The sequence below is a fragment of the Leucopleurus acutus genome (genome assembly GCF_964270905.1).
Source record: "Leucopleurus acutus genome assembly, chromosome: 17".
Classification (NCBI taxonomy): domain Eukaryota; kingdom Metazoa; phylum Chordata; class Mammalia; order Artiodactyla; family Delphinidae; genus Leucopleurus; species Leucopleurus acutus.
In genome coordinates this window covers 81,736,729-81,758,597 of record NC_139159.1, presented here as the reverse complement: position 1 = coordinate 81,758,597, position 21,869 = coordinate 81,736,729, and the positions used below count along the sequence as shown (strand labels likewise).

The 21,869-nt window shown below is 55.9% G+C and overlaps 1 protein-coding gene across 4 annotated transcripts in view; it reads left to right on the top strand.

Moving 5' to 3' along the window:
* SLC45A4 (solute carrier family 45 member 4) overlaps window positions 1-13,392 on the top strand; it is a 73,591-nt gene extending 60,199 nt beyond the window's left edge. For 3 of the 4 annotated variants that reach the window (XM_082858501.1, XM_082858500.1, XM_082858503.1), the window contains 6 exons: window positions 5,443-5,631; window positions 6,923-7,102; window positions 7,756-8,789; window positions 9,526-9,625; window positions 10,721-10,932; window positions 12,305-13,392. In XM_082858501.1, coding sequence (XP_082714627.1) covers window positions 5,443-5,631; window positions 6,923-7,102; window positions 7,756-8,789; window positions 9,526-9,625; window positions 10,721-10,932; window positions 12,305-12,667 — 2,078 coding nt within the window. In that variant the 3' untranslated portion in view covers window positions 12,668-13,392. The remainder of the gene's footprint in view (window positions 1-5,442; window positions 5,632-6,922; window positions 7,103-7,755; window positions 8,790-9,525; window positions 9,626-10,720; window positions 10,933-12,304) is intronic. The other variant, XM_082858502.1, reaches the window with a different exon arrangement.
* The last annotated feature ends 8,477 nt before the right edge of the window (window positions 13,393-21,869 follow it).

Here is a 21,869-nt window from a genome sequence, read left to right as displayed (position 1 = left end):
GTCCAGCATTTTGTCAGTGTTTTTCAAAATTGACGTATTTTAAGATCACGTTATTCCTAAGTAATGTTCAAAGAGTGATGGGTAATCTGGATACTTTTTTCTTGTATTTTCTCCTAGAAAAACTTTTAAAAGGCAAAAGCTTTAACCAATAAGAGTATCAAATCAAATGTCAAGAAAGTATTTCCAGTGTTAGGACAATAAACGCATGTGCCTCAAGTTAAGCTGCAAAAATTTGTTATTTATTTCTTGGGTTTTTAAGCTCTGAAATACATATCAAGTTAAACTTAGTCATGGCTGTTCTAAGACGTACTTAAGGAGAGAAGGAATCTTTATGTTCATTTTTTATATGTGTTTTATACCTGCGTATCTGTGCAGAAACGCTTTTACCAGAATTATTCATCAAAGTCCAGTTACTGACCTTTGTGTGTGGGGGGGAAATACATCATTGTTCATCAGAGGAATGTAACAGAATATAGTCTCTGCCACACATCGTTTTACAATGTCTACGCTACAACTCAATACTATTAGGCATTTGGGGAGAAAAGAAAACGGAAAACATGACCTTCACTCCAGAGAAAAGGCCACAAGGCACCTGACCCCAATATGATGACTTGTGTTGGAATCATCAGACACGTTCTGACTCTGCTCGGGGACATAAAGGAAAACAGGCTCCAGGTGGAGAGTAGAAGATCTCAACAGAGAAATAGAAGCTATTTAAAAATCTGGAATTGAAAAATGCAGTATCTGAAATAAAAATTAACCTTAGGGATGAGAGAAGATTCAGTGCACTAAGAAATTGGTCTGTAGAAATGACTTAACATGAAGAACAGAGAGAACAAAGGTTGAAGAAAGAAATGAGCAGAGCTTCAGGAAGCAGTGGGACAGTGTCTGATATAGGTGTAATTGGAGCCCCGGAAGAGAGGAAAGAGAATGGGGCATCAAAATGTGAAGTAAGAAATAACTGAAAACCTCCTAAGTTTGGTGGAAGCTTATATCTACAGCTTTGTGAAGCAGGATGAATGTAAAGAGAGCCTCGCTTAGGCTCACCATAGTCAAACTGCTGAAAAGCAGCAACAGAGGCGAAATCTCGAGGCACCAGAGGAAGAAAAGATGTGTATGTAGTCATGTGGGCTGCAGCCTCCTCAGAAGACAGTGGAACCGTGCCTTCAAGTTCTGGCGGGGAGAGGAGTTGACCCAGAGTTCTGTATCCAGCAAAAATATCCATTAGGAACAAAAAGTGAAATCAAGAGAATTTAGGTAAATTCTAAGAGCATTTGTCATCAGCAGACTCTGTAGGAAATGCTGAAGAAGCCAAAAACAGCTCTTCAGGCTGAAGAGAAGTGACAGCACACGGACACTGGGACCTCGAGGAGGAAGAAGGAAGGGTACGGAAATGGTAAGACGGGTGGTAAAGATAAAAGACCAGCTTCCTATTAATTCTTCTAAAATGAATGACTGTTTCAGGCAAAACTCACAGCACAGCGTGGGGTTTATCGTGTCTGCACGTGAAACGTATGTTCCAGCTTCAACATAAAGGGGCTTGGGGTAAACGGGCACAGACAGTCACTAATTTCCTATGTGATGTGAACGATATCCACTAATAGACTGAAAGCTGACATGTAAGGCAGTCTGTAGAGCAGCCACTACAAAATGATGCTAAAATGCCAACGTGTAAATTAAAATGGAAGGTGGAGAAATACTCAGTTAACCAAAAGAAGGCAGGAACAAGAGGAACAGAGACCCCAGGAGGGGGCAGACAGGAAGCAAGTAGCAAAACGGCAGCCCTGACGTCACCCACGCGAGCAGTTACTCGAAACGTAAGTGACGAAACACGCCAGCGAGGAGACACACCAGAGTGGATGGAAGAGCAAGACCCGCCCATCTTCTTGTAAAACACCGTGACTGACGCAGAGGGGTTGAGGTGAAAAGGTGGGAACAGGCGGCCTGAGTCGGCTGGGGGGAGTATTAACCCCAGATAAAGGGGGCTTCAGATACAGACGAAGCACTGCCGGGGGTACAGAGGGCAGCTCACAGGACGGAAGGGTGGGCTCAGGAGTGAGGTGCCTGTGCTTCTGAGGAACAGAGCCTAAGACACGCGTGAGGCAAGGACAGGCAGAATCCAACAGTCATTCGCGGTCATTGTTGGGAAATTTCACACCCCTCTTTCCTCAGTAATAGGGCCGACTGAGCACAACTCAGGAGACGGACAAACCCTGGACGACACACAACCGCGCTGCATCTAGAGCAGGGGTTGGCAGGCGGTTCCTGTTGGGGCCAGAGTGAATGTTCCTGGCGCTCTGGCCGCGTGTCTGTAGCAGCTCCAAGCTCTGCCATGGAGCTCAAAGCAGCCGTTCATCAGCGGACAAGTGTGGCCTCGTTCCAATAAAACTTTATTTACAGACACTTTTTACATGTCAGGAAACGTGCTTACTTTGATCTTTTTCAACCATTAAAAAACGTAGCAACCTTCTTAACAAAAAGGGGCCACAGAGTTGCTCAGTCGTGTTCCAGAGCATTGACCTTGAGAAGGAGACGGGTTGGAAGGAACACCTTTCCTCTGAGCAGCGTTGGGATGACAGTGGGGCCCTGCTGGCCGCCCTGCCCAGCAGCCTCCCTCCGGCCACGCCGAGCCGAGGTGCCAGGAGGGATCCAGTGCTGACTCCTCCCGTGTCCCCGACATCCGGGCAGGTGCGAGGGATGATGCTGCGGGTCCTGCAACTCCCGTCCCTTGTCCCCTGTGGGAGGCCCGGCCGGGGTCGCAGGGCCTTCTGCTCTGTAAAGAGCTCCACCTGCCATGGCCAGAGAAACACCCACCCCCTCTGCTCCCGCTGCCCGGCACCCCATCCGCTTCTCTCCCTCAGACTCGAGGGTGCTGCCCTCCCGACCCCTCAGTCCCTGAAGCGCCACGGGTCGCCCTGAGATGCTTGTCGCCTGGCGAGTTTGCTGATGCCTGTCTCCCTGGGACTGGAAGCTGCCGAGGCCAGGAGCCACCGCTCCCCCCCTGCATAGCAAGCACAGCCGGTCCCAGGAGTGCTGTGTGCCCAGCCTCCCTGCTCCTGGACCAGTGTTGAGTGCGTTCGGCACCGGGAGCCAAGATGCCTGATGCCAGGAGGCATGTGTGTGGTGGGCTGGCTGGGGATGGGGAAGGTGGCCTGGGGCAGACGGTAGGCCTGGCGGGTGAGGGCACCGGGGGGTGGGGTGGCCAACCCCAGCTGAAGATCAGACCCAGGCTGGGGGCTGGCCAGCAGCAGTACGCAGGGTCAGAGGTCGGTGGTTGGGGTCTTCAGGCTGACCCCGCTGCAGGGGCACCTCGGGTTTGGTTCAGTTCAGCTGTTGTTGGCACCTCTGTGGGTCTCCACCCTCAGAGATGCCCGTCTCTTGGGATCGCATACAGGTGGTTCAGCAGCTGTGGAATTACAGCAGTGGTGGTGAGCCCTGGTGAGTGGGAGCCTCCTGGGTGGGTGACCCGCTCAGAGTTCTAAGAGGTACCAGGTAGGGAGGTGAGAGTCAGCAGGTGCAGAAGCCCAGAACACTTCCTTGTGCCTGAAGCAGGAGGGCCAGGCCCCCAGGGGAGACAGCAGGCACACGTGCCTGCGTGTGCGCAAGTGCATGCGTGCTGCAGCTCTGCACGGAGCCCCGTCACCAAGCTAGTCACCGTTCATGAGTAAAGTTGTGACATTTGAAAAGCCCAACAATAGTTAAGAGTCTGTCCATTGGGGTAAAAATGCTTTCCTTTCTCTCTGAAACCGACTACACCGCACCCGCTAAATGGTTTTGTGAGGGAGCTGTTTTTGAGAAGCCTGATGCTTCGACACTGCGTTCTTGAGCATAGGAAGTGTCGCCGCGGCCGATGTGGCCGGTACCGCTGTCGTTTCCCCAGTGCCTGACTTTGACAGTGAACGCCGAAGACCCGGGCCTACCATGTAAACCACCGCTTGTCAGCAGAGCACACTCGGCAAGCTTCTCATTTCCTGAAACACCAGTGCGTTCTGCTGACTTGAATCAGGAACAGAATTCGCCCTTCCTAAGGTTCTGTGTGGTGTAAAGGTCGAGGCTGACACCTTGAATTCTAGGCCGAATGCATAAATATTTTAATGGGCACGTTAGCAACGATTTTGAAAGGTGCTTCCCTCCTCCTTTGAAAACGATTTCCTCCTCCTACACAGTTTATTTTTCTTAGTAGTTCAGCACAATATTCCGTTTCTCAGGGCCTTTGGTGGTGTAAGACATTAGCTAACAATCACTGGGGTGCCAAGGCACGCTTTTATTTTTTTTACGTAAACTCTTCACTGAAGTATGACACACAGAGAAGGTGCGTGGTCCAAGTCTCCAGCTGGGTGAGCTGTCACCAGGGACCCCCATCCAGATCAAGGTCAGAACACACCAGCCCGAAGCCCCTGCCCCTCCCACGGGCGACCAGCACCCTGGCTTCTGCCAGCAGACACTCCTTTGGCCCCGTTGGACATCCTGTAAATGGAACCCACAGTGTGTGCCCTTGTGCACCCAGCACGTGCGGGATTCTGCCGTGTTGTCCTGCGTATGAATGAGACAGACTCAGTTTCTCGTTGTTCCAGTGGCGATGGGCGTTGGGTTTGTGTTATAGGGAGGAAGCATGTAGAGTGGGGTGGGGGGTACATAGACTTCGAAATCAGGCAGCCCTGGGTTTAAATCCTAGGCTCCTACTTTTTCGCTCTGTGACCCAGGGCAGATTGCCTACCTAAACCTCTCTGAGCTTCAGATTTCCCGTCTGTGAAATGGATACAGTGATCCCTGCCTCCCTGGGCAGTTAGGGGGATTAAGCGCCAGACACAGCCCCCTGGTTCCAGCTGGACACACACTGAGGCCGCCCCTCTTGCCGCCCCTCAGTCGCCGCTCAGAAGCCCACTGCTGGGGTCATTTAGTGCGTCCGTGGCTGCAAGAACCCTCTGCAAGACCCTCGTGATTTAGATTTCAGCTGTGAGCCCAGGATCCCGGGAGCGGAGCGTCAGTCCCCCGCCCGCCTTGTCGTGGGCTGACGGGCTCAGTGCCTGGTTCCCGAGGGTGGCGTTGAGCAGCCCCTGAGACCCCAGGCCCTGGTCAGTGCCAGAGGAATGAGAGGGTCTTGCCCTCATGCCGCTGCCGCTGCAGGCGCCTCTCCATGTGTGCATGGCGGCCCGGGCCCGCTGGGTCCTGTGTCCTGCACCGTACGCTGTGTGCCTGCCTGCCGAGTGCGCCCTGGGCAGGTTCCAGGACACGGGCTCTTCGGCCCAGGTCTGGCCTCGGGCCACCTGATGCTTCACCGTCGGGCTTTGGCTGATTTCAGACACCGGGCCTGGCAGGTGGGGACGTCTGGCTGGGGGCTCTCTAGCTGGCAGGGGTGTGTGCGCGCGGCCCGAGCTGCCTGGGGCAGGCGGTCTGCAGCGCGCCCGCCCGCGTGTGTAATGGCCCGCGTGTCTGTTGCAGGCCTTCCGGAGCAGTACTACAGCCTCACCTGGTTCCTGAGCCCCATCCTTGGCCTCGTCTTCACCCCCCTCATCGGCTCCGCGAGTGACCGGTGCACCCTAAGCTGGGGCCGCCGGCGGCCTTTCATCCTCGTGCTCTGCGTGGGCGTGCTCTTTGGAGTGGCACTTTTCCTTAACGGCTCTGCCATCGGTGAGTGTCCTGCAGAGCCCTGCCTGGGACTCGATAAGATGCGCATGTTTAAAGATTTTAGACCGGCTGGTCCCGGACTGGGCAGCTGTGCAGAGCCCTGGGCGCCCGGGCGGTGGCCCTGCCACGGGCCCCACGTGGGAACGCCGTGGGAACCTGTTCTCAGGGAGCGTTTCCTGTTGTGATCCGTTTGTTTTTAATGCGTATCTGACACCACGTCCTGTTTCCAGCATTATTTCAGAAATCATCTTTTCTCTTTTTTTTTTCTCCTTTTCTTAGGCTTGGTATTGAAAATGTCCAGACCTAGTGTGATACATTTTGTTTGTTTCTTTCGTGTACTCGTGGTTTGTTTTGCTTCTTTTTGTTGTTTTGTTTTCAAGTAAAACAACTACATGTGGGAAAATAGCTTTTGCTTGAGAGCAACCGCCAGCACTGGTGAAAAACAACCCTGTTTTCTGGCAACGACTTTGTAAGTCGAAGGCTTGGTCTGTGTTCTGACACAGGCGAGCCTGCCCCGAGTCCGCATCAGTTCAGGCGGGGGTCACTGATGCTAGGAGGGCGGCGCAGAAAGAAAACTTTGCTCAGCTGCTCAGAGGCTGCGTGAGGCCGCCTGGGGCGAGCTTAGTGCCAGCTTGGTGGGGGCGGCCGAGGAAGGCCTCCCTGAGCTGAGCGCCCACCCACCTCCCCTCCATCCAGATGCCCCCGGATCAGGAGTCCGGGGGTGCCGCCCTCCTGGCACCTGCGGGCACAGTTTAGAGGGGCTGTTGCGGCTTTCTCGAGGACCTGTGTGTGCAGGTGGACCCGGCCCACTGTGGCCCAAACGCAGCGGCTCGGAGCTCCGGCCCGGTGCCCTCTGTCTTGCTGCACCTGTGTTGCTCCCGGGCATTGCCGGGTCCAGGTAGCCAGCAGGTCCCCTGCCCTCAAGCAGGGAGGGTGTGTCTGAGACCCGCCTCATCTGCAGAGCTCAGACCATGAGCCCAGTGCCCCCTCATCACTTTTGTGCACAGAGTGCCCCTCGGTCCCACGGCGGTGAATCCAGTAAAACCAGCTTTAGCTCAGCTGTCAGGGGAGCAGGTTGGTCTCTGGGTTCAGGGCCAGACTCACCTGAGGCAGGTGCGTGATTACGGCTCACAGCCTCCTTCCCAGAGCCAGGAAAGACAAAACTCTCCTTCCGTAAGGAGAGGCTGGGCCGAGGAGCACGTGCCCTTCGGGCTGGGGCGGGAGGCCGCTGTCTCCCCGGGAGGTCACTCCCTGCCACTGGGCTGAGATTGGCTGCTCCTTTGTGCCCTGTCAGGTCTGTCCCTCGGCGATGTCCCCACCCGGCAGCCCATTGGCATCGTCCTCACGGTGCTGGGGGTGGTGGTCCTGGATTTCAGCGCTGACGCCACCGAGGGGCCCATCCGCGCCTACCTGCTGGACGTGGCGGACAGTGAGGAGCAGGACATGGCCCTCAACATCCATGCCTTCTCTGCCGGTGAGCGCGCCCTGCCCCGCCCGTCCCCAGGCCCCGGCCCCCCGTTCGCCGCACCCGGTCCTTACCCGTCTCGTCTGAGGTCGGCAGGGCTGGTGGAGGCTGCTCCCATGGCCTCCGCGTGAGGCTTTTTTGTCTCAGACGCTGGTGGGTGAGGCAGTGAGCTGAGATCCTGGCAGGGCCAGGTGACTGTGGTCTGGGGTGGGGGACATGCTAGCCGGGCGGCCCCAGTCCAGGGCCCTGTGCTGGCTGCACCCTGCAGTCGGGCAGCTTTCCCATCCGACGGGAATGTGGGAATGTGGGAATGTGAGCTCGGGATGGCGGGGAGCGCAGAGAGCATTCCCCGGGCGGGCAGGCGCCCGTTTCTGTCCCAATTCATGAAGCAGGAACCTGTCAGGTCAGGATTCCGAACCCGGGCTCAGGTGTTGTTCCTCATGTCCTTGTTCCTCCCGTTTTCTCTGAGTGGCGGCCCTGGACCCCAGTGTGTGTGTGTGTGTGTGTGTGTGTGTGTGTGTGTGTGTACCCGTGTGTGTGTGTGTGTGTGTACCCGTGTGTGTGTGTGTACCCGTGTGTGTGTGGGTTGGGGGTGTTGAACTCCCGTCTGGGTTCCCCCTGGCTCGGCTCGCCGCTCACTGCCACCCCTCCCCTTCCCTCAGGCCTTGGCGGGGCCATCGGCTACGTGCTGGGGGGGCTGGACTGGACCCAGACCTTCTTGGGCTCCTGGTTCCGGACGCAGAACGAGGTGCTCTTCTTCTTCGCGGCCATTGTGTTCTCTGTGTCGGTGGCCCTGCACCTGTTCAGCATCGACGAGGAGCAGTACGGCCCCCAGCAGGAGCGCAGCGTGGACGCGGCCGAGGCCCCGGCCCCCGGCCCCCACACCGGCGCCCTGGACGGCGGCGCCCTGTTCCCGGACGAGGTGCAGTCAGCGCACGAGCTGGCCCTGGACTACCTGGACGCGGGCATCGTGCGCAGCAAGAGTGACTCGGTGCTGCACGTGCCGGACGCCGCGCTGGGCCTGGAGCCCGAGCTGCTCTTCTTGCACGACATTGAGCCATCCATCTTCCACGACGCCTCCTACCCTGGCACTCCCTGCAGCACCAGCCAGGAGCTCGCCCGGGCCCGGCCGCCCCGCCTGCCCCCGCTGCTCTGCGAACCCGCCGGGGAGGACGAGACCCTGCTGGAGAACCACCTGAGCACGGCTGGGCTCCCCAACGGAGGCAGCTCCCCACCCCACGGCGGCCTCGGCGGCTGCAGCCGGGTGGACGTGAAGCCCACGGCCACGGCGGGCTCCGGGCGTCGGCGTCGGCACATGTTCCGCCGGCAGGCCTCCAGCACCTTCTCCTACTACGGCAAGACCGGGTCCCACCGCTACCGCTACCGGCGCGCCAACGCCGTGGTCCTGATCAAGCCCTCGCGCAGCATGAGCGACCTGTACGACCTGCAGAAGCGGCAGCGGCAGCGCTGCCGCCGCCGCAACCAGAGCGGGGCCACCACGTCCAGCGGGGACACAGAGAGCGAGGAGGGCGAGGGCGAGACCACTGTCCGGCTGCTCTGGCTGTCCATGCTGAAGATGCCCCAGGAGCTGGTGCGGCTCTGCCTCTGCCACCTGCTCACCTGGTTCTCCGTCATCGCTGAGGCCGTGTTCTACACCGACTTCATGGGCCAGGTCATCTTTGAGGGGGACCCCAAGGTGAGCGCCCGGGCAGTTCGGGGGGGCGGAGCCTGGTTGTGGTGACAGCCTGGTTCCCTGGCGCCCAGCAGGCCGCCCCCGAAGCTGCAGGGGTGCATGGTAGGCCGCCAGCCAGTGTGCAGCCCTGCTGACACGGTCGGGAATCGTCATGTGTGCCCGAGAGGGCATTCACCCTGGGGTCCGCGGCGAGCAAACGGCAGGCTTCAGCAAGTGCTGGAGCACCGAGGAGCCAGAGGCAGGAAGGCCCACTCCCGCCGCGTACAGACGCTGTGCACAGAGGGTTAAAGCAGCGATGTGTTGGCTTGTGGCCGGGCCAGCTGGGCGTGGGTCCTAGTCCCCGTGGCGTCAGCTGACTTGCACCTGTGCCCGTGTCGCCCAGAGTCGGGCTGGGAGGTCTGAGATGGTCCCAGCGCAGGCTCAGGCCTTCCCGCCCCACGTGGTCCTCACCGTCCTGTACTGTCTGAGCTGCTTCACGCGGCCTCTGGGCTCCAAGAGGGCAGAGGCAGGAGCTGCAGGTCGCATCTGCCAGAGGCGGGGCCGGAGCGAGGCTGGGGGGTGCAGACGATCTGCCACAGGTCCCGGCCTAGGCCACAGCTGCTCCTCCGTGCGGTGCTACCACAGTGCTACACGGCTCGCCTGCAGTCGAGATGTAAACTTCCACGTCAGTGACCTCCTTTGCCCAGAGGTACAGCACGCTGTCCCCACCCCCTGAACCCCAGTCTCGTTTCTGGAACAGGCTCCATCCAACTCGACTGCATGGCAGGCCTACAACGCGGGCGTGAAGATGGGCTGCTGGGGCTTGGTCATCTACGCGGCCACCGGTGCGACTTGCTCGGGTAAGCGGCCCCCAGTCAGGTGAGCCGTTTGTCTGGACGTGCTCCATGACTGGAAAGACCGACGGGCATCCTGCTCTGTGGATGGCGGGCCCTGACCAGACAGGTCCACCCCTCAGGGACAGCAGCGTAGAAATCCACTCATCCTCACCTTGGGAATAAGCCACCTTAGCCTGATACTGGGAACCGGTGTCCTGAGACCCGCCGTGGGCTGTCCTCTGGGCAGGCGCCTGCCCAGGCTCCTCCGGGAGGGGTCTGACCACGGCTCAGGGGGTGGCGGCACTGCAGGAGCTGTGCCCTCAGCCAGGGGGAGGTGAGGCAGGCATCCTGGGTCCTGCCTGAGCGCATACGGTATGTTTGGGCCCTGCCGGAGGTCAGGGTGGCTGGAGGAGACAAGCAGCCTTTCCCTGGGGTCAGCTGTGTCCTGGAGGACAGGGGGTGGGAGTGACAGGCTTCAGTCCCGGGAGCGACATGCTGGCACAGCTTCTGGAAACGAGGCAGAGCCGCAGTTAGGGGTCTCCTGGCTGAGCCTGGGCCGGGCCCCCTGCCTGTGCTCTTACCTGAGGATGACCAAGATAACAGCCAGGGGCAGTGGGCAGCCTTCATGACGGTCATAGTGCTGTCGATGCTTTAATAGAGGACTTCTCGGGAGAGCTGGGTCAGGAAGGGTGAGCAGGAGTCTGGAAGGGTGAGTCCTTCCAGACCCAGAGGGGGTGGGTGCTCGCGAGGAAAACCAGCAACAGCTCGGTCTTCGAGGCAGGACCAGGCACAGGGCCCAAGAGGGTGCCGAGTGGGCCTGGACTGGTGGAAGGATCAGGAAGGCCTGACCTCGCAGCGTTGGGAGGCCCCAGGGAGCTGCAGGACAGCACCAGGTCATGGGGTCTGGGACCAAGAGCTCCGCCTTCCTTCTGCGGTGCGGAGCCCCCGGCAGCCGAGTGGGGCACGGTGAGCTGTGGCCCGTTCGGGAGCACCATGTGGTGGCCTGGCGGGCAGAGAAGAGGGGCGGCCGCCTGTTACTGGGCCGGGCTGAGCGCGGCGGTAGAGGGAGGGTAGCGAGTGGGCGGTGCCTGGCAGTCACCTGGTGGCCTGTCTCCGCAGCCCTGCTACAGAAGTACCTGGACAACTACGACCTGAGCATCAGGATCATCTACGTGCTGGGGACGCTGGGCTTCTCCATCGGCACGGCCGTGATGGCCATGTTCGCCAACGTCTATGTGGCCATGATCATGATCAGCACCATGGGCGTCGTCTCCATGAGCATCTCCTACTGCCCCTACGCCCTGCTCGGGCAGTACCATGACATTAAGGAGGTGCGTGGCCGGTGGGGGCGTGGGGAGCGGGTGGGTGAGGTCTTGGGGCAGGGTCAGCAGCTGTGGGCGGCTCTGGGGTTCTCACCAGCCCTGCTGCATGGGACATTCCTGCTCACGTCTTCCCTCGCACTCGCACCCTCGGCCTGTGGCCTACCTGGGGTGGACTTCGTGTGTGTGGTCTAAGGTAGATCAGAACTTTTTGGCTTCCTCACAAAGGATGGGGATGGCCTTGTGACCCAGTGTGCCCACCCGCACTGCCATGCCGTGATCGTCATAAGTCAGGTGTCTGTCCGGGGGGATCTCTGTGTTCTCTTCCGTGGGTCTGTCTGTCCTTAGACAGGTGGTGCTTCACTGTCTTAAGTAGTTTTATAATAGGACCTGAAACCTCGTAGTATAAGTTCTTCAACTTGGTTCTTCAAGATTGTCTTGGGTATTCTTGACCATTTAAACGTTAGAATAAGCTTCTGGGATTTTTTTTTATTGGAAACACATTGATTACATATGTCAATTTAGAGAGAGTTCCAAGTTTATAGTATTGAGCCTTTATGATATTCCCTAAGTATGGTGTATTCTATTAATTGTTGTAGTATATTTGTAGATTCTTCTGGGCTTTCTGCATACACAATCATATCATCCATGGATAATGAGTTTATTTCTTGCTTTCCAATTCTTCTTAAAGACAATACTTATGTTTCTCATTTGTATTTCTTTTTAAATGAATTTATTTATTTTGGGCTGCGTTGGGTCTTCATTGCTGCACGCAGGCCTTTTCTAGCTGCGGCGAGAGGGGGTTACTCTTTGTTGCAGTCCTTGGGCTTCTCATTGCTGTGGCTTCTCGTCATGGAGCATGGGCTTTGGCGCGCGGGCTTCAGTAGTTGTGGCACGCAGGCTCAGTAGTTGCGGCTCACGGGCTCTAGAGCGCAGGCTCAGTAGTTGTGGCACATGGGCTTAGTTGCACCGCGGCATGTGGGATCTTCCCGGACCAGGGCTCGAACCCGTGTCCTCTGCATTGGCGGGCAGATTCTTAACCACTGCGCCACCAGGGAAGCCCCTCCAGTTCTTTTTTTTCAAACATCTTTATTGGAGTATAATTGCTTCACAATGGTGTGTTAGTTTCTGCTGTATAACAAAGTGAGTCAGCTATATGGATACTCCAGTTCTTAATAGGTTTAATTTATTTTCCTTACCTTATCGCAATGGCCAGCACCTCCAATACTATATGTTCGATAGAAGTCGGGTGAGGACGGGGACAGGCAGGCTGAGGGGAAGGCAGGTTTTGTGTCCAGGCTTCTGAGCTAATGTTCAAACCCTGGGAAAGATGATCGACGGCTTGACCCCCCGGCCCTCACGCCTGTGTCCTCCTCTCTTGCAGTACGTTCACCACAGCCCCGGGAACTCCAAGCGTGGCTTTGGCATAGACTGTGCCATCCTCTCCTGCCAGGTCTATATCTCCCAGATCCTGGTGGCCTCCGCCCTGGGCAGCGTGGTCGATGCGGTCGGGACTGTGCGCGTCATCCCTATGGTGGCCTCTGTGGGCTCTTTCCTGGGCTTCCTGACGGCCACCTTCCTGGTCATCTACCCAGAGGGGTCTGAAGAGGCCAAGGAAGAGCAGAAGGGCCTGTCTTCCCAGGCTCTGGGCGAAGGCGGGAGCAGCGGCATCGAGAAGCCCACGGTCCTGAAGCTGTCCCGGAAGGAGGGCCCGCAGCGGCTCGCGGAGACCCAGTCGATGGTCTGAGCCGCGCCCCGTGCACACACATTCCAGGGTGGGCAGGGAGGCGGGGAGGGGTGGGGGACACCGCCCCTGCAGGCTGGCTGCTGTGGCCTTAGCGGCAGCGCAAACCAGAGTGGAGGCTCGGTAGTTGTAGGGTAGCTCTGCGCCACTAGGCAAAAATACCACGTTAATTACTTTTCCCACAATTAAAAAGAATCATTTGAAATCTTTTTTTTTTAATTGAAAAGGATCTTTTAATTTCAACTTTGTCTTTTACTCTGCAGGTATATTATTCTGCATGGTTTAAAAGTATAAACCAGATTTACAACATAGACCATGAGTGATTTAGAAAAAAATAAGGATTTTGCATTTCTAAAGTTATAATTGAAAACAAAAAATATCTGATGTATTTTGCTATATCTTATCTGAATTCTTCAGATAGCAGTCATGTAGTCAGTGACTAAAACATTTTTATCAAATTTTTTTCCCTGTGGATGCCTACAGGTATTTGGACATTCAGTCAGATCTCATCACATTTTGTTGGTGCTGCAGCTATTGGAGAGTATTTTTCTCTATGATTACTTTAGGAAAAAAAATTTTTTCTTCTTCTTTTTTTTTTTTTCCCGAAACTGTGGTTTTCTTGGAAGAACAGCATCTATCTCCTGTTTTCCTCAGAGTCTGCCGCATTGTGCCCGGGCAGCCCTGTTCGTGGGCGGCGGGCAACAGTAGTAGTGACACCAAAGCCAGGAGGAGGCAAGGCCCCCGGGTTCTCGTGGGGTGACCAGGGCAATTCACAAGGGCCAATTCCAGACCCCCCGCCCAGCGGGCTGGGATGGGCTGCCAGCGCCGGGGTAGCCCTTGAACTAGCAGACCTGCCCCTGCCTGCGGGCCTACCTGTGTGTGGCTGCCCGTGCCCAGCCCTCCTGCCCGTCGTCCTGTCCGAAGCTCCCTGGAGAGGCTGTGGTTCTTGTGTTGCACTTTGATTTGTCTGTAAACCATTTGTGCGGGAAATCACGAGGGCAGAGCTCCCGGTGTGGCTCTGCCTCTGGCGCCCCACCACCAGGCCCACACGCCGGATACTCTGCACCCTTCTGACCTCTGCGCCTGCTCACCCCTCTGGCCACTGGAATCGGAGCCACCTCACGGTGAAGAAGTGGGTCTTGGGACGGAAGGAAGGTCCAGTCCATGGGTCAACTCGGCGCGCTGTTTCTGGTTTCAGCGGAGAACCAAACTCGGGCCCCGGGGAAGCACGGTCGTCACATGCTGCAGCTGTTTGGAAATGCTTTTCAAACCACACTCTCTTTATAACTAAGCAGTTTCTGCTTTTCTTCTTTGGAACGGTCAGTCTAGGTTTACTGATCTCAGGAGAAAGAAGGGAGGCCTCCCGCCCATTACCCGGATAAAGTGAGAGAGGCTTGTAATACTTCGCTGCCTCAAGTTGATGTTTTTTTAAATAAAGTACTTTAAAATGCATGAGAATCATGCTGCAATACGATCATTCTAAAGCAAACATATATTTCAAGATGAAGTTAAGCAGTTTTTAAATAAACTACTTGAATTTCCTGTGTGTTGAAAGGAGTAGCGGTATTTGATGTATTTGACCACAGCCTCTGGTCTTGCCCCGTCCGTTGCTGGTGGTACTTTGTAGGTTGTGGTTTGTGCCCAAGGAGCAGCGGTGCCTGTCCATGTCGGACGTGTCCACAGGCCACGTGTCCTCCCTCAGAAGCCCAGGATCACAGAGAACCGACCAGAAGATGGGAGTGTTTTCGATGGCATCATAGCTGGAGCATGACCTTGGGAATCTCGTGCTTGGATGGGAAAGTCCTTCCCACCACTGGAGGCCCTCTCGGTGTTCCTGAGGCCCCCACTGACCCACTGGCCATCCGGTGTGTGCTTCTCAACACCCTCCCCCTCGCCTCCCGCTCCCCCCAGCCAAGCGGGTGCCCCCAGCAGGTCACTGACATGCAGTTCAGTGGCCTCCATAGCTTTCGGATGGTAGGTCCTCCTGCTGTGAGTCGATCGCAGCCTGCGTTTAGCTGCTCCTCGAGGGTTCTCCTGGCAGCTAGAAAACAGGGAGGCCGGAGAGCATAGACTATATGGGGATGGTGGCGGGGATGGTGGGGAGAGGGCCACCCCTCGTGGGCCCGCCCCTATCCACAGCCAGCGCTCCCTTCCAGACCCAGGGCCCTCAGGGCCCGGCTGGGGTTTGATTTATAGGCGCAAGAGGGGCTTGTGGCGAGACCACCACCTGGAAAGCGTGTTGACCCTGGAGATCCCAGCCTTAAAGTTGACCGTGATCTGCACCAGCGAAGACATCAAAGGACATTTGTTGAAGTCACTGTTAGGACAAGAACCACGCTGGAAAGTGCTTGTGATAAAGGCCCGCAGGGAAGGGCGTGGCCGCTGCTGGCGGCTGCGGGCAGAAGCGAGTGTCCTGCCATCGAGCTTTACAGATTTCAAAGCCTCTGGCTGTTTGTGACCAAAGTGTGTCTTACTGTGTCGGTCTGGGAGGGCAGGTGCCTTGCGGTCTGGATCGGGGGCGGCCATGGAGCCGGCCCGCAGCACTGCCCTCCCGGCCCCTCGCCTGGGAGCGAGCAGGCACCATCCTTGCAGTGAGGTTATTCCCAGGTCGCACTGACTTGAAGCTCTGTCGTCACCTTGTGTCTTAGGAGAAGCCGTGCACACGGTGGTTGCCGCCCATGGCTCAGGGGTGTGTCCTATCGCTGTACCTCAGGGCGACGTGGGGCGAGTGCCCCAGAGCGGTCCTCTGTGGCCTGCTACCTCGAAGGTCCTCTGTCTGGTGCTCTGGCCAAGGGGACTGGTCAGGCTGTGACCAGTGGGCTGTGACAACCCCTGGGTAGGCTGGCCGGGTGGCCGATGCTGGAGATGACCCTGGAGTTGGCCTTGTGGGCCCCGGGGGTCTGCGGGCACCGCTCAGGGCCTGGCGTCCCTGAGCAGGGGGCTTGGCAGGGATTTGGTTGGTCGCCGTGTCATATAAATGGACTTACTACCAAAATAGGGTAACATAGGTCTGGTTTGCACCCCTGGTTCCCTATAAAAGTCCACTGAGTGGAGAATCAAATCGATGCCCCAAACACGTGGCGGGGGTCTGCCCCATGTGGGAGCGCCCCCGTGGGGAGGCTCGAGGGGCCATCGAGGTCGGCCAGGTGGGACCTGGTCCCCATTCTGTCGGCAGGGTCAGCACTGCGATGTTCCCCGGGTGGCTGGAGGGCCCCTGAGGTGGGGGGACCAGCAGTGTCCCCCAAAGGGAGGCAGGGCGGCTGGCTCCAAATGGTCCTCGGGTGTGTTTTCTTAAAGGTTTGAGTGTGTGGAGATGTAGATCTCTGGCCCCCCAGAACCCCAAGGTGGAGCCTCTGAGAGGCTGCAGGGGCAGGAGTGGCTGGTAGAGCTTGTGGGGAAGGGCCGTCCTCTCTGTCCAGCCTTCGCCTTCCGGGCACCACAGGCCCCTGTAGCCTGAGCTGAGAAAACGCTCCGGGAGGTGCCAGCCGATCCCTTGTGCAGCTGAGGGCGCGCAGCAGCCGGTGACAGGGACAGCTGCGCAGAGCAAGGCTGTCAGGCACCAGATTCTCTGGACGTGAGCCACCTTCAAGCTGTTGGGCTTCCACCCGGGCTTCTGTCCACCTTTGGCTGCCCCGGCTGTGAGCGCAGGCACCCCTGTGAGGGGCCTCCTGGGAAGGTTGCTGCCAGAAACGGACGTGCCCGACTCTCCGTGTTCCATCTGCAGGCAGCTGCTTCTAGGACACACCATCCATCTCCTGCCCCGCTTCCGGGCCTGGGGCCTCAGGCCTGCCTGACAGGGCTAACGCGAGGGTCCACCCCCTGAGCGTTCCAGGGGCTCAGCTGTCAGCGGAGTGGTGTCGATTCATCGCGGCCCTTGGGCACCCGGGACGTTTGGGGGCTGTTGTCATTACCTCCTCGTGGGGAGCCGCCCACCGCCGTCCTGGCCCCTTGGCCAGCCCGTCCTCGGGAGTGGCCGCCTCCACTGGGCCTCCACCAAGCTGAGTGCCCACCTTGCCCTCTTGCCCTACCCCGGGCTGCCAGGGGCACAGCTCCACGTGCTGTGGACCGAGACTGTCTCTCGGTGGCGGAATGACCCAATTGTTGGAAATGCCTCTTGCTGCCAGAGAGACTCCCCAGGCATCTCGGAACAAAACTTATTTAGTTCCATTGTGAACTGGCCACAGGACAACTTTTTTTTTTATCAACTTAATTAAGTTGGAGCGCTATAATAGCTCTTGCTGATTTTAGCAGTGATATAAGTGTGTGTTAAACACATAACGTTTTATGAGGAAAAGGGGTTATAAAGAAAAGTAATATCGCACATCACTTAATTTTTTTATTAGGTGGGCACAAGCGGCCTGGTGTTCGTGTGTCTTGATGCAGAGCCCTAGGTCTCAGGGCTTCTTTCCGGTAGATGTGGCTGCGTGGCACTCTCTGCCCCATCCCTGTGCATAAGGTCCTGTCTGTGTAACACGCTCACTTTCCGGTGTAGACTAGGCTCTCCCTATGTCTGTTTCGCTCTGTCACTCTGTGGTTGAAACTGAATAAACCTTTCCCTGCCAGGTGACAGCGTGGGTGTGTCTGTGTCACTTCTCCAGAACCCCTCCCTCGGCCCTCCTGTGGCTGGGCTGTGGACCCAGGCCCGCCCCCTGCCCTCCTGGAACCTGGGTGGGTCCACTGTGGAGAGGACAGAGACGCCCCGCTCTGACCAAAGGCTGCCGGTGGGTGTGGACTAGGTAAGGGCTCCTGAAGTGTCCCCAGAGGCTCTCCCAGCCCCAAACCTGGGGGCCCGTGTCAGAACTCCCAGGCCCTCCAGGGCACCTGCCAGAGGTGAGGGGGTTGGGTGGGTGGGTGGGGGTCTCAGCTCGGCCCACCTCACCTGGCTCAGGTGGGCTTCAGGCTGAGCCAGCTGGGGGCGATAACCACCCAGCATGCTGGTGACCTGACAACAGCCCTTTCAGGCCAGACCCCGAGCTTGGGGCCCCAGGCCAGGTGTGGGCAAATGTCTGGCAGCCCTTCCTTGCCAAGGCCTGTCCTGGTGGGTGGGTAATGGGGTCCTGACGGCTGGTAAGAGAGCCTTCCAGGGAAGGGTGGAAAACTCGGGAACGGCCCTGGTTACCACCAGCCAGCCAGGGAGCGGCCAAGCTGCCATCAGGCATGGGGTGTGTGCCACACGGACTGGGTGGGACCCTGGGCAGCTGCAAGCCACCCTGCACTTGGCAACAGAAGAAGGGAAGGGGGAGGGGCTCGCTCAAGGTCACGCAGCCGGTGAGAGATGAACGCAGGATGGGTTGATTTGTTCCGAGGCTGCTGACCTGCAGTGGGCCGCAGGCTGGCTCTGAGTTGGGGCACTGGGGAGGCTGCCTGGGGATGTCGGAGGGCGGAAGGGGCCGGCTCGGACCCTCGGCAGGGTGGGGTTGGGGGCGAGATCACCACGGGGTTCCGGGGTTGCGCCTGGGCATCAGGAGGATGGAAACTGGGAGGCCCTGGCCCTGCGCTTGTGCCCTGAGCGCCCCCGCGGGCAGAACCTGGCCACACCTCCCTGCCGTGGGGACCAAGGGGGTCGTGCCTCCCTGTCGTGGGGACTGAAGGGTCCGCGCGTTGCCCCTCCTGCCGCTGTGCAGGCAGCGAGAGGCGGGCCCTCCCTGTGGGGAGGGGCTTGGAGCCAGGGCCCGGCTAAGCGAGCGCGCAGCGCCCCCTGGTGTCCGTCCAGCCGCTGCCCAGGATGCGCAAAGCCCGCGAGACCTGGCGCGGGGCGGAGGTGCGGCGTCGCCACGCCTCACCTGGCGCAGGTGCAGTCACCCGCCAGGGGAGGCCACTCCAGGCCGCTGGCTGGAGGACGCACACACACGGGCGGTAGATAACGGAAAAGCAGTGCCCCAGACCCCCGTCCAACCCGCACGCCTCCACATCTGTCCCACACGTGCTAAAGCAGAAACAATTTTTTTTTAACAAAAATTGGACCACAATGTGTAGAGTTTGCAATGTACGTTTTTTTGTTTCGCAAAATAGTTGATCATCTTTCCTTATTAGCACAGATGGGTCTACTACATTGTTTTAACAGTATGAACAGAGGTTTTTGTTTGGAGTATTTGTTTCATTTTTATCGGAAAATCAGAAAAAAGTTGTATTTATGTCTATTTACCTTATCTATTTTCTGTCTAACCTGTCTGTCTATACCTCATCTATCATTCTAAAAACTCACTAATTTGTGTTTCTGGGAGGTATGCCTTAGGATTTTCCTGGGAGTGGGAGAAGAAAAATTTATTATTGAAGAGTTGAATTCTTAGAAATCTCCTATTTGGCTTCAAACTCAGTCTAGAGGACACATTGGCTTTAATTATAAAGCTTTTGTATGCTTCCCATTTGCACAGTTCTTTTACATCATTCTGTTACGTGCTTGATTCTGCCAACAAAATGGAGAGACCTATAATTTTTAGATCAGGAAACTGAGCTCTGAGATACCAGAAGGTGGACACACAGTGTCTTTTCCAGGCCCTTAGAAATGATAGAAAACACACATACGCACTCTCAAAGACAAGAGTAGGACTCTTCCCAGGGTCCTGGAAGGGTGGAGAGCAGCAGGATGCTGAAGAAGGAGACCCAGCCTGAAGGACCACAGAGGACTTTTGCCAAGTGGGGTGGCGGCAACTAGCATATCCACCGCACGCCCTCCTGGCGGTAGATGACAGATCCAGAGTGACACCGTTCCCGGCACAGCTGCTGCAATGCACATAGGAGACTTCGGACTCGGCTGGGTCTGCATTGGCACAAAGTGAGTAGACCTTTGGCGTCATCTCGTTAATCTGAGCACTGAGCATCAGGAAAGTGTGTAATTCAGGATTAATCTTGATTTGCCTCCTTTTTCTCTTTGATTTCAACTTTTATTTTTTCTTTACAAATTAGCTTTCTTGAGGTATAGTTTACAGGCAATAAAATTGACCAATTTTTAAAAAATTTATTTATTTATTTTACTTATTTATTTTTGGCTGTGTTGGCTGTGTTGGGTCTTCATTGCTCGTGGGCTCTAGAGTGCAGGTTCAGTAGTTGTGGCACACGGGCTCAGTTGCTCCGCGGCATGTGGGGTCTTCCCAGACCAGGGTTCGAACCCATGCCCCATCATTGGCAGGCGGATTCTTAACCACTGCGCCTGCAGGGAAGCCCCCAAATTGACCAATTTTAAGTGTGCCGTATGATAAGTTCTGATAAATGTGTAGAGAGTGTAACCAGCACTGCAAGCATGATATAGTGCTTCAAAAAGTCGAACACACGTCGGGTTAAGATGCAACCCGGCAATTCCACTCCTAGGGATATACCCAGGCGAAAGAAGACACATGTTCACGTAAAAACTTCTGTACACATGTTCACGGCAGCATATTTTGTCCCCCCAAGAAGTTCCCTTGTGCCCCTCTGTAGGCGTTCCCTTCTCCCACCTCCTATGCATGACAGTCACTCGTTTGCTTTTGGTCATTGTAGTTTTTGCCTTTTCTTGAGTCTCTTATAAATGGAATATAATAGTATGCAATATTTTGTGATTGGTTTCCCTTATTTAGCATAATTTTTTTTTAACTTTATTTTTGGCTGTGTTGGGTCTTCATTGCTGTGCGCGGGCTTTCTCTAGTTGCGGCGAGCGGGGGCTACTCTTCGTTGCAGTGCGGGGGCTTCTCATCGTGGTGGCTTTTCTTCTTGTGGAGCACGGGCTCTAGGTGCGTGGGCTTCAGTAGTTGCGGCACTCGGGCTCAGTAGTTGTGGCGCACAGGCTTAGTTGCTCTGCGGCATGTGGGATCTTCCCGGACCAGGGCTCGAACCCATGTCCCCTGCATTGGCAGGCAGATTCTTAACCATTGTGCCACCAGGGAAGTCCCTAGCGTAAATATTTGAGATGCATCCATATTATTGCAGGCACCATGAGCTTGTTCCCTCTTATTGCTGAGTAGTATTCCATGAAATGAATGTACTGCAATTTGTTTATCCATTCAACAGTTGATGGACGTTTGGATTGTTTCTAGTTTTTGGTTATTATGAATAAAACTGCTGGGGGGCTTCCCTGGTGGCGCACTGGTTGAGAGTCCGCCTGACGATGCAGGGGACGCGGGTTCGTGCCCCGGTCTGGGAGGATCCCACATGCCGCGGAGCGGCTGGGCCCGTGAGCCATGGCTGCTGAGCCTGCGCGTCCGGAGCCTGTGCTCCGCAGCGGGAGAGGCCACAACAGTGAGAGGCCCGCGTACCGCAAAAAAAAAAAAAACCTGCTGGGAACATTTGAGTAGGAGACTTGTGTGTGTATAGTAATGAAATGTACATTTTCATTTCTCTTCGATAAATACCTGAGAGGGATTGGTGAGTATGTATATTTTTAACTTTATAAAAACTGCCAAACTCTTTTCTGATGGGTTTGAGAATGGGCTCTACCATTTTGCGTTCCCCTGGTCAAACGAATGAGGGCTCTGGTCTCTGCACATCCTTGTCAGCATCCTAGTCAGCGTAGTTTAAAAAATTTTAGCCGTTCAATGGGTGGTGTAATGGTGTCCCATTGTGGTTTTAATCTGCATTTCCTTAGATGTTAAGCATCTTTTCCTGTGTTTGCAATTTGTATATCTTTAGTGAAATGTCTAACGTAGTTTTTTTGTCCTGTTTTTTAGTTGTTTTCCTTGTTGAGTTTCACGGATACAAGTCTTTTATCAGATATATTTTGTAAATACTTTCTCCCAATCTGTGAGAGAAAGCGGGCTGCCTCGCTCCTGATTGCACAGTGAGAGCGTTCCGTCTTCACCAGTAAGTACAGCGTTTGCTGTGGGTTTTCTGGTAGTTGCCCCTTACCCAGTTGAAGAAGTTTCTTTCTATTCCTAGTTTGCTGAGAGTTCTTCACATGAATGGATGTTGAATTATGTCAAATACTCTTTCTGAATCTGTTGAGATGAACTTGTGTTTTCTCTTTTTGCATTTGTTAAGATGGTGAATGACATCAATTGGTCTTGAATATTAAACCAACTTTGCATTCCTGCGATGAATTCCACTTGATCATAAGGTAATGTCCTCTTTATGTATTGCTAGATTTGGTTTTCTAAACTGTTTCCAAAGATTTTGATGTTTATGAGGGAAATTAGTCTGTATTTTTTTTCTTTGTACTGTCTTGTCTGGTTTTGGTAGCAAGGTAATGTTAGTCTCATAAATGAGACAGTAAGCATTCAACTCCTCTTCTGTTTTT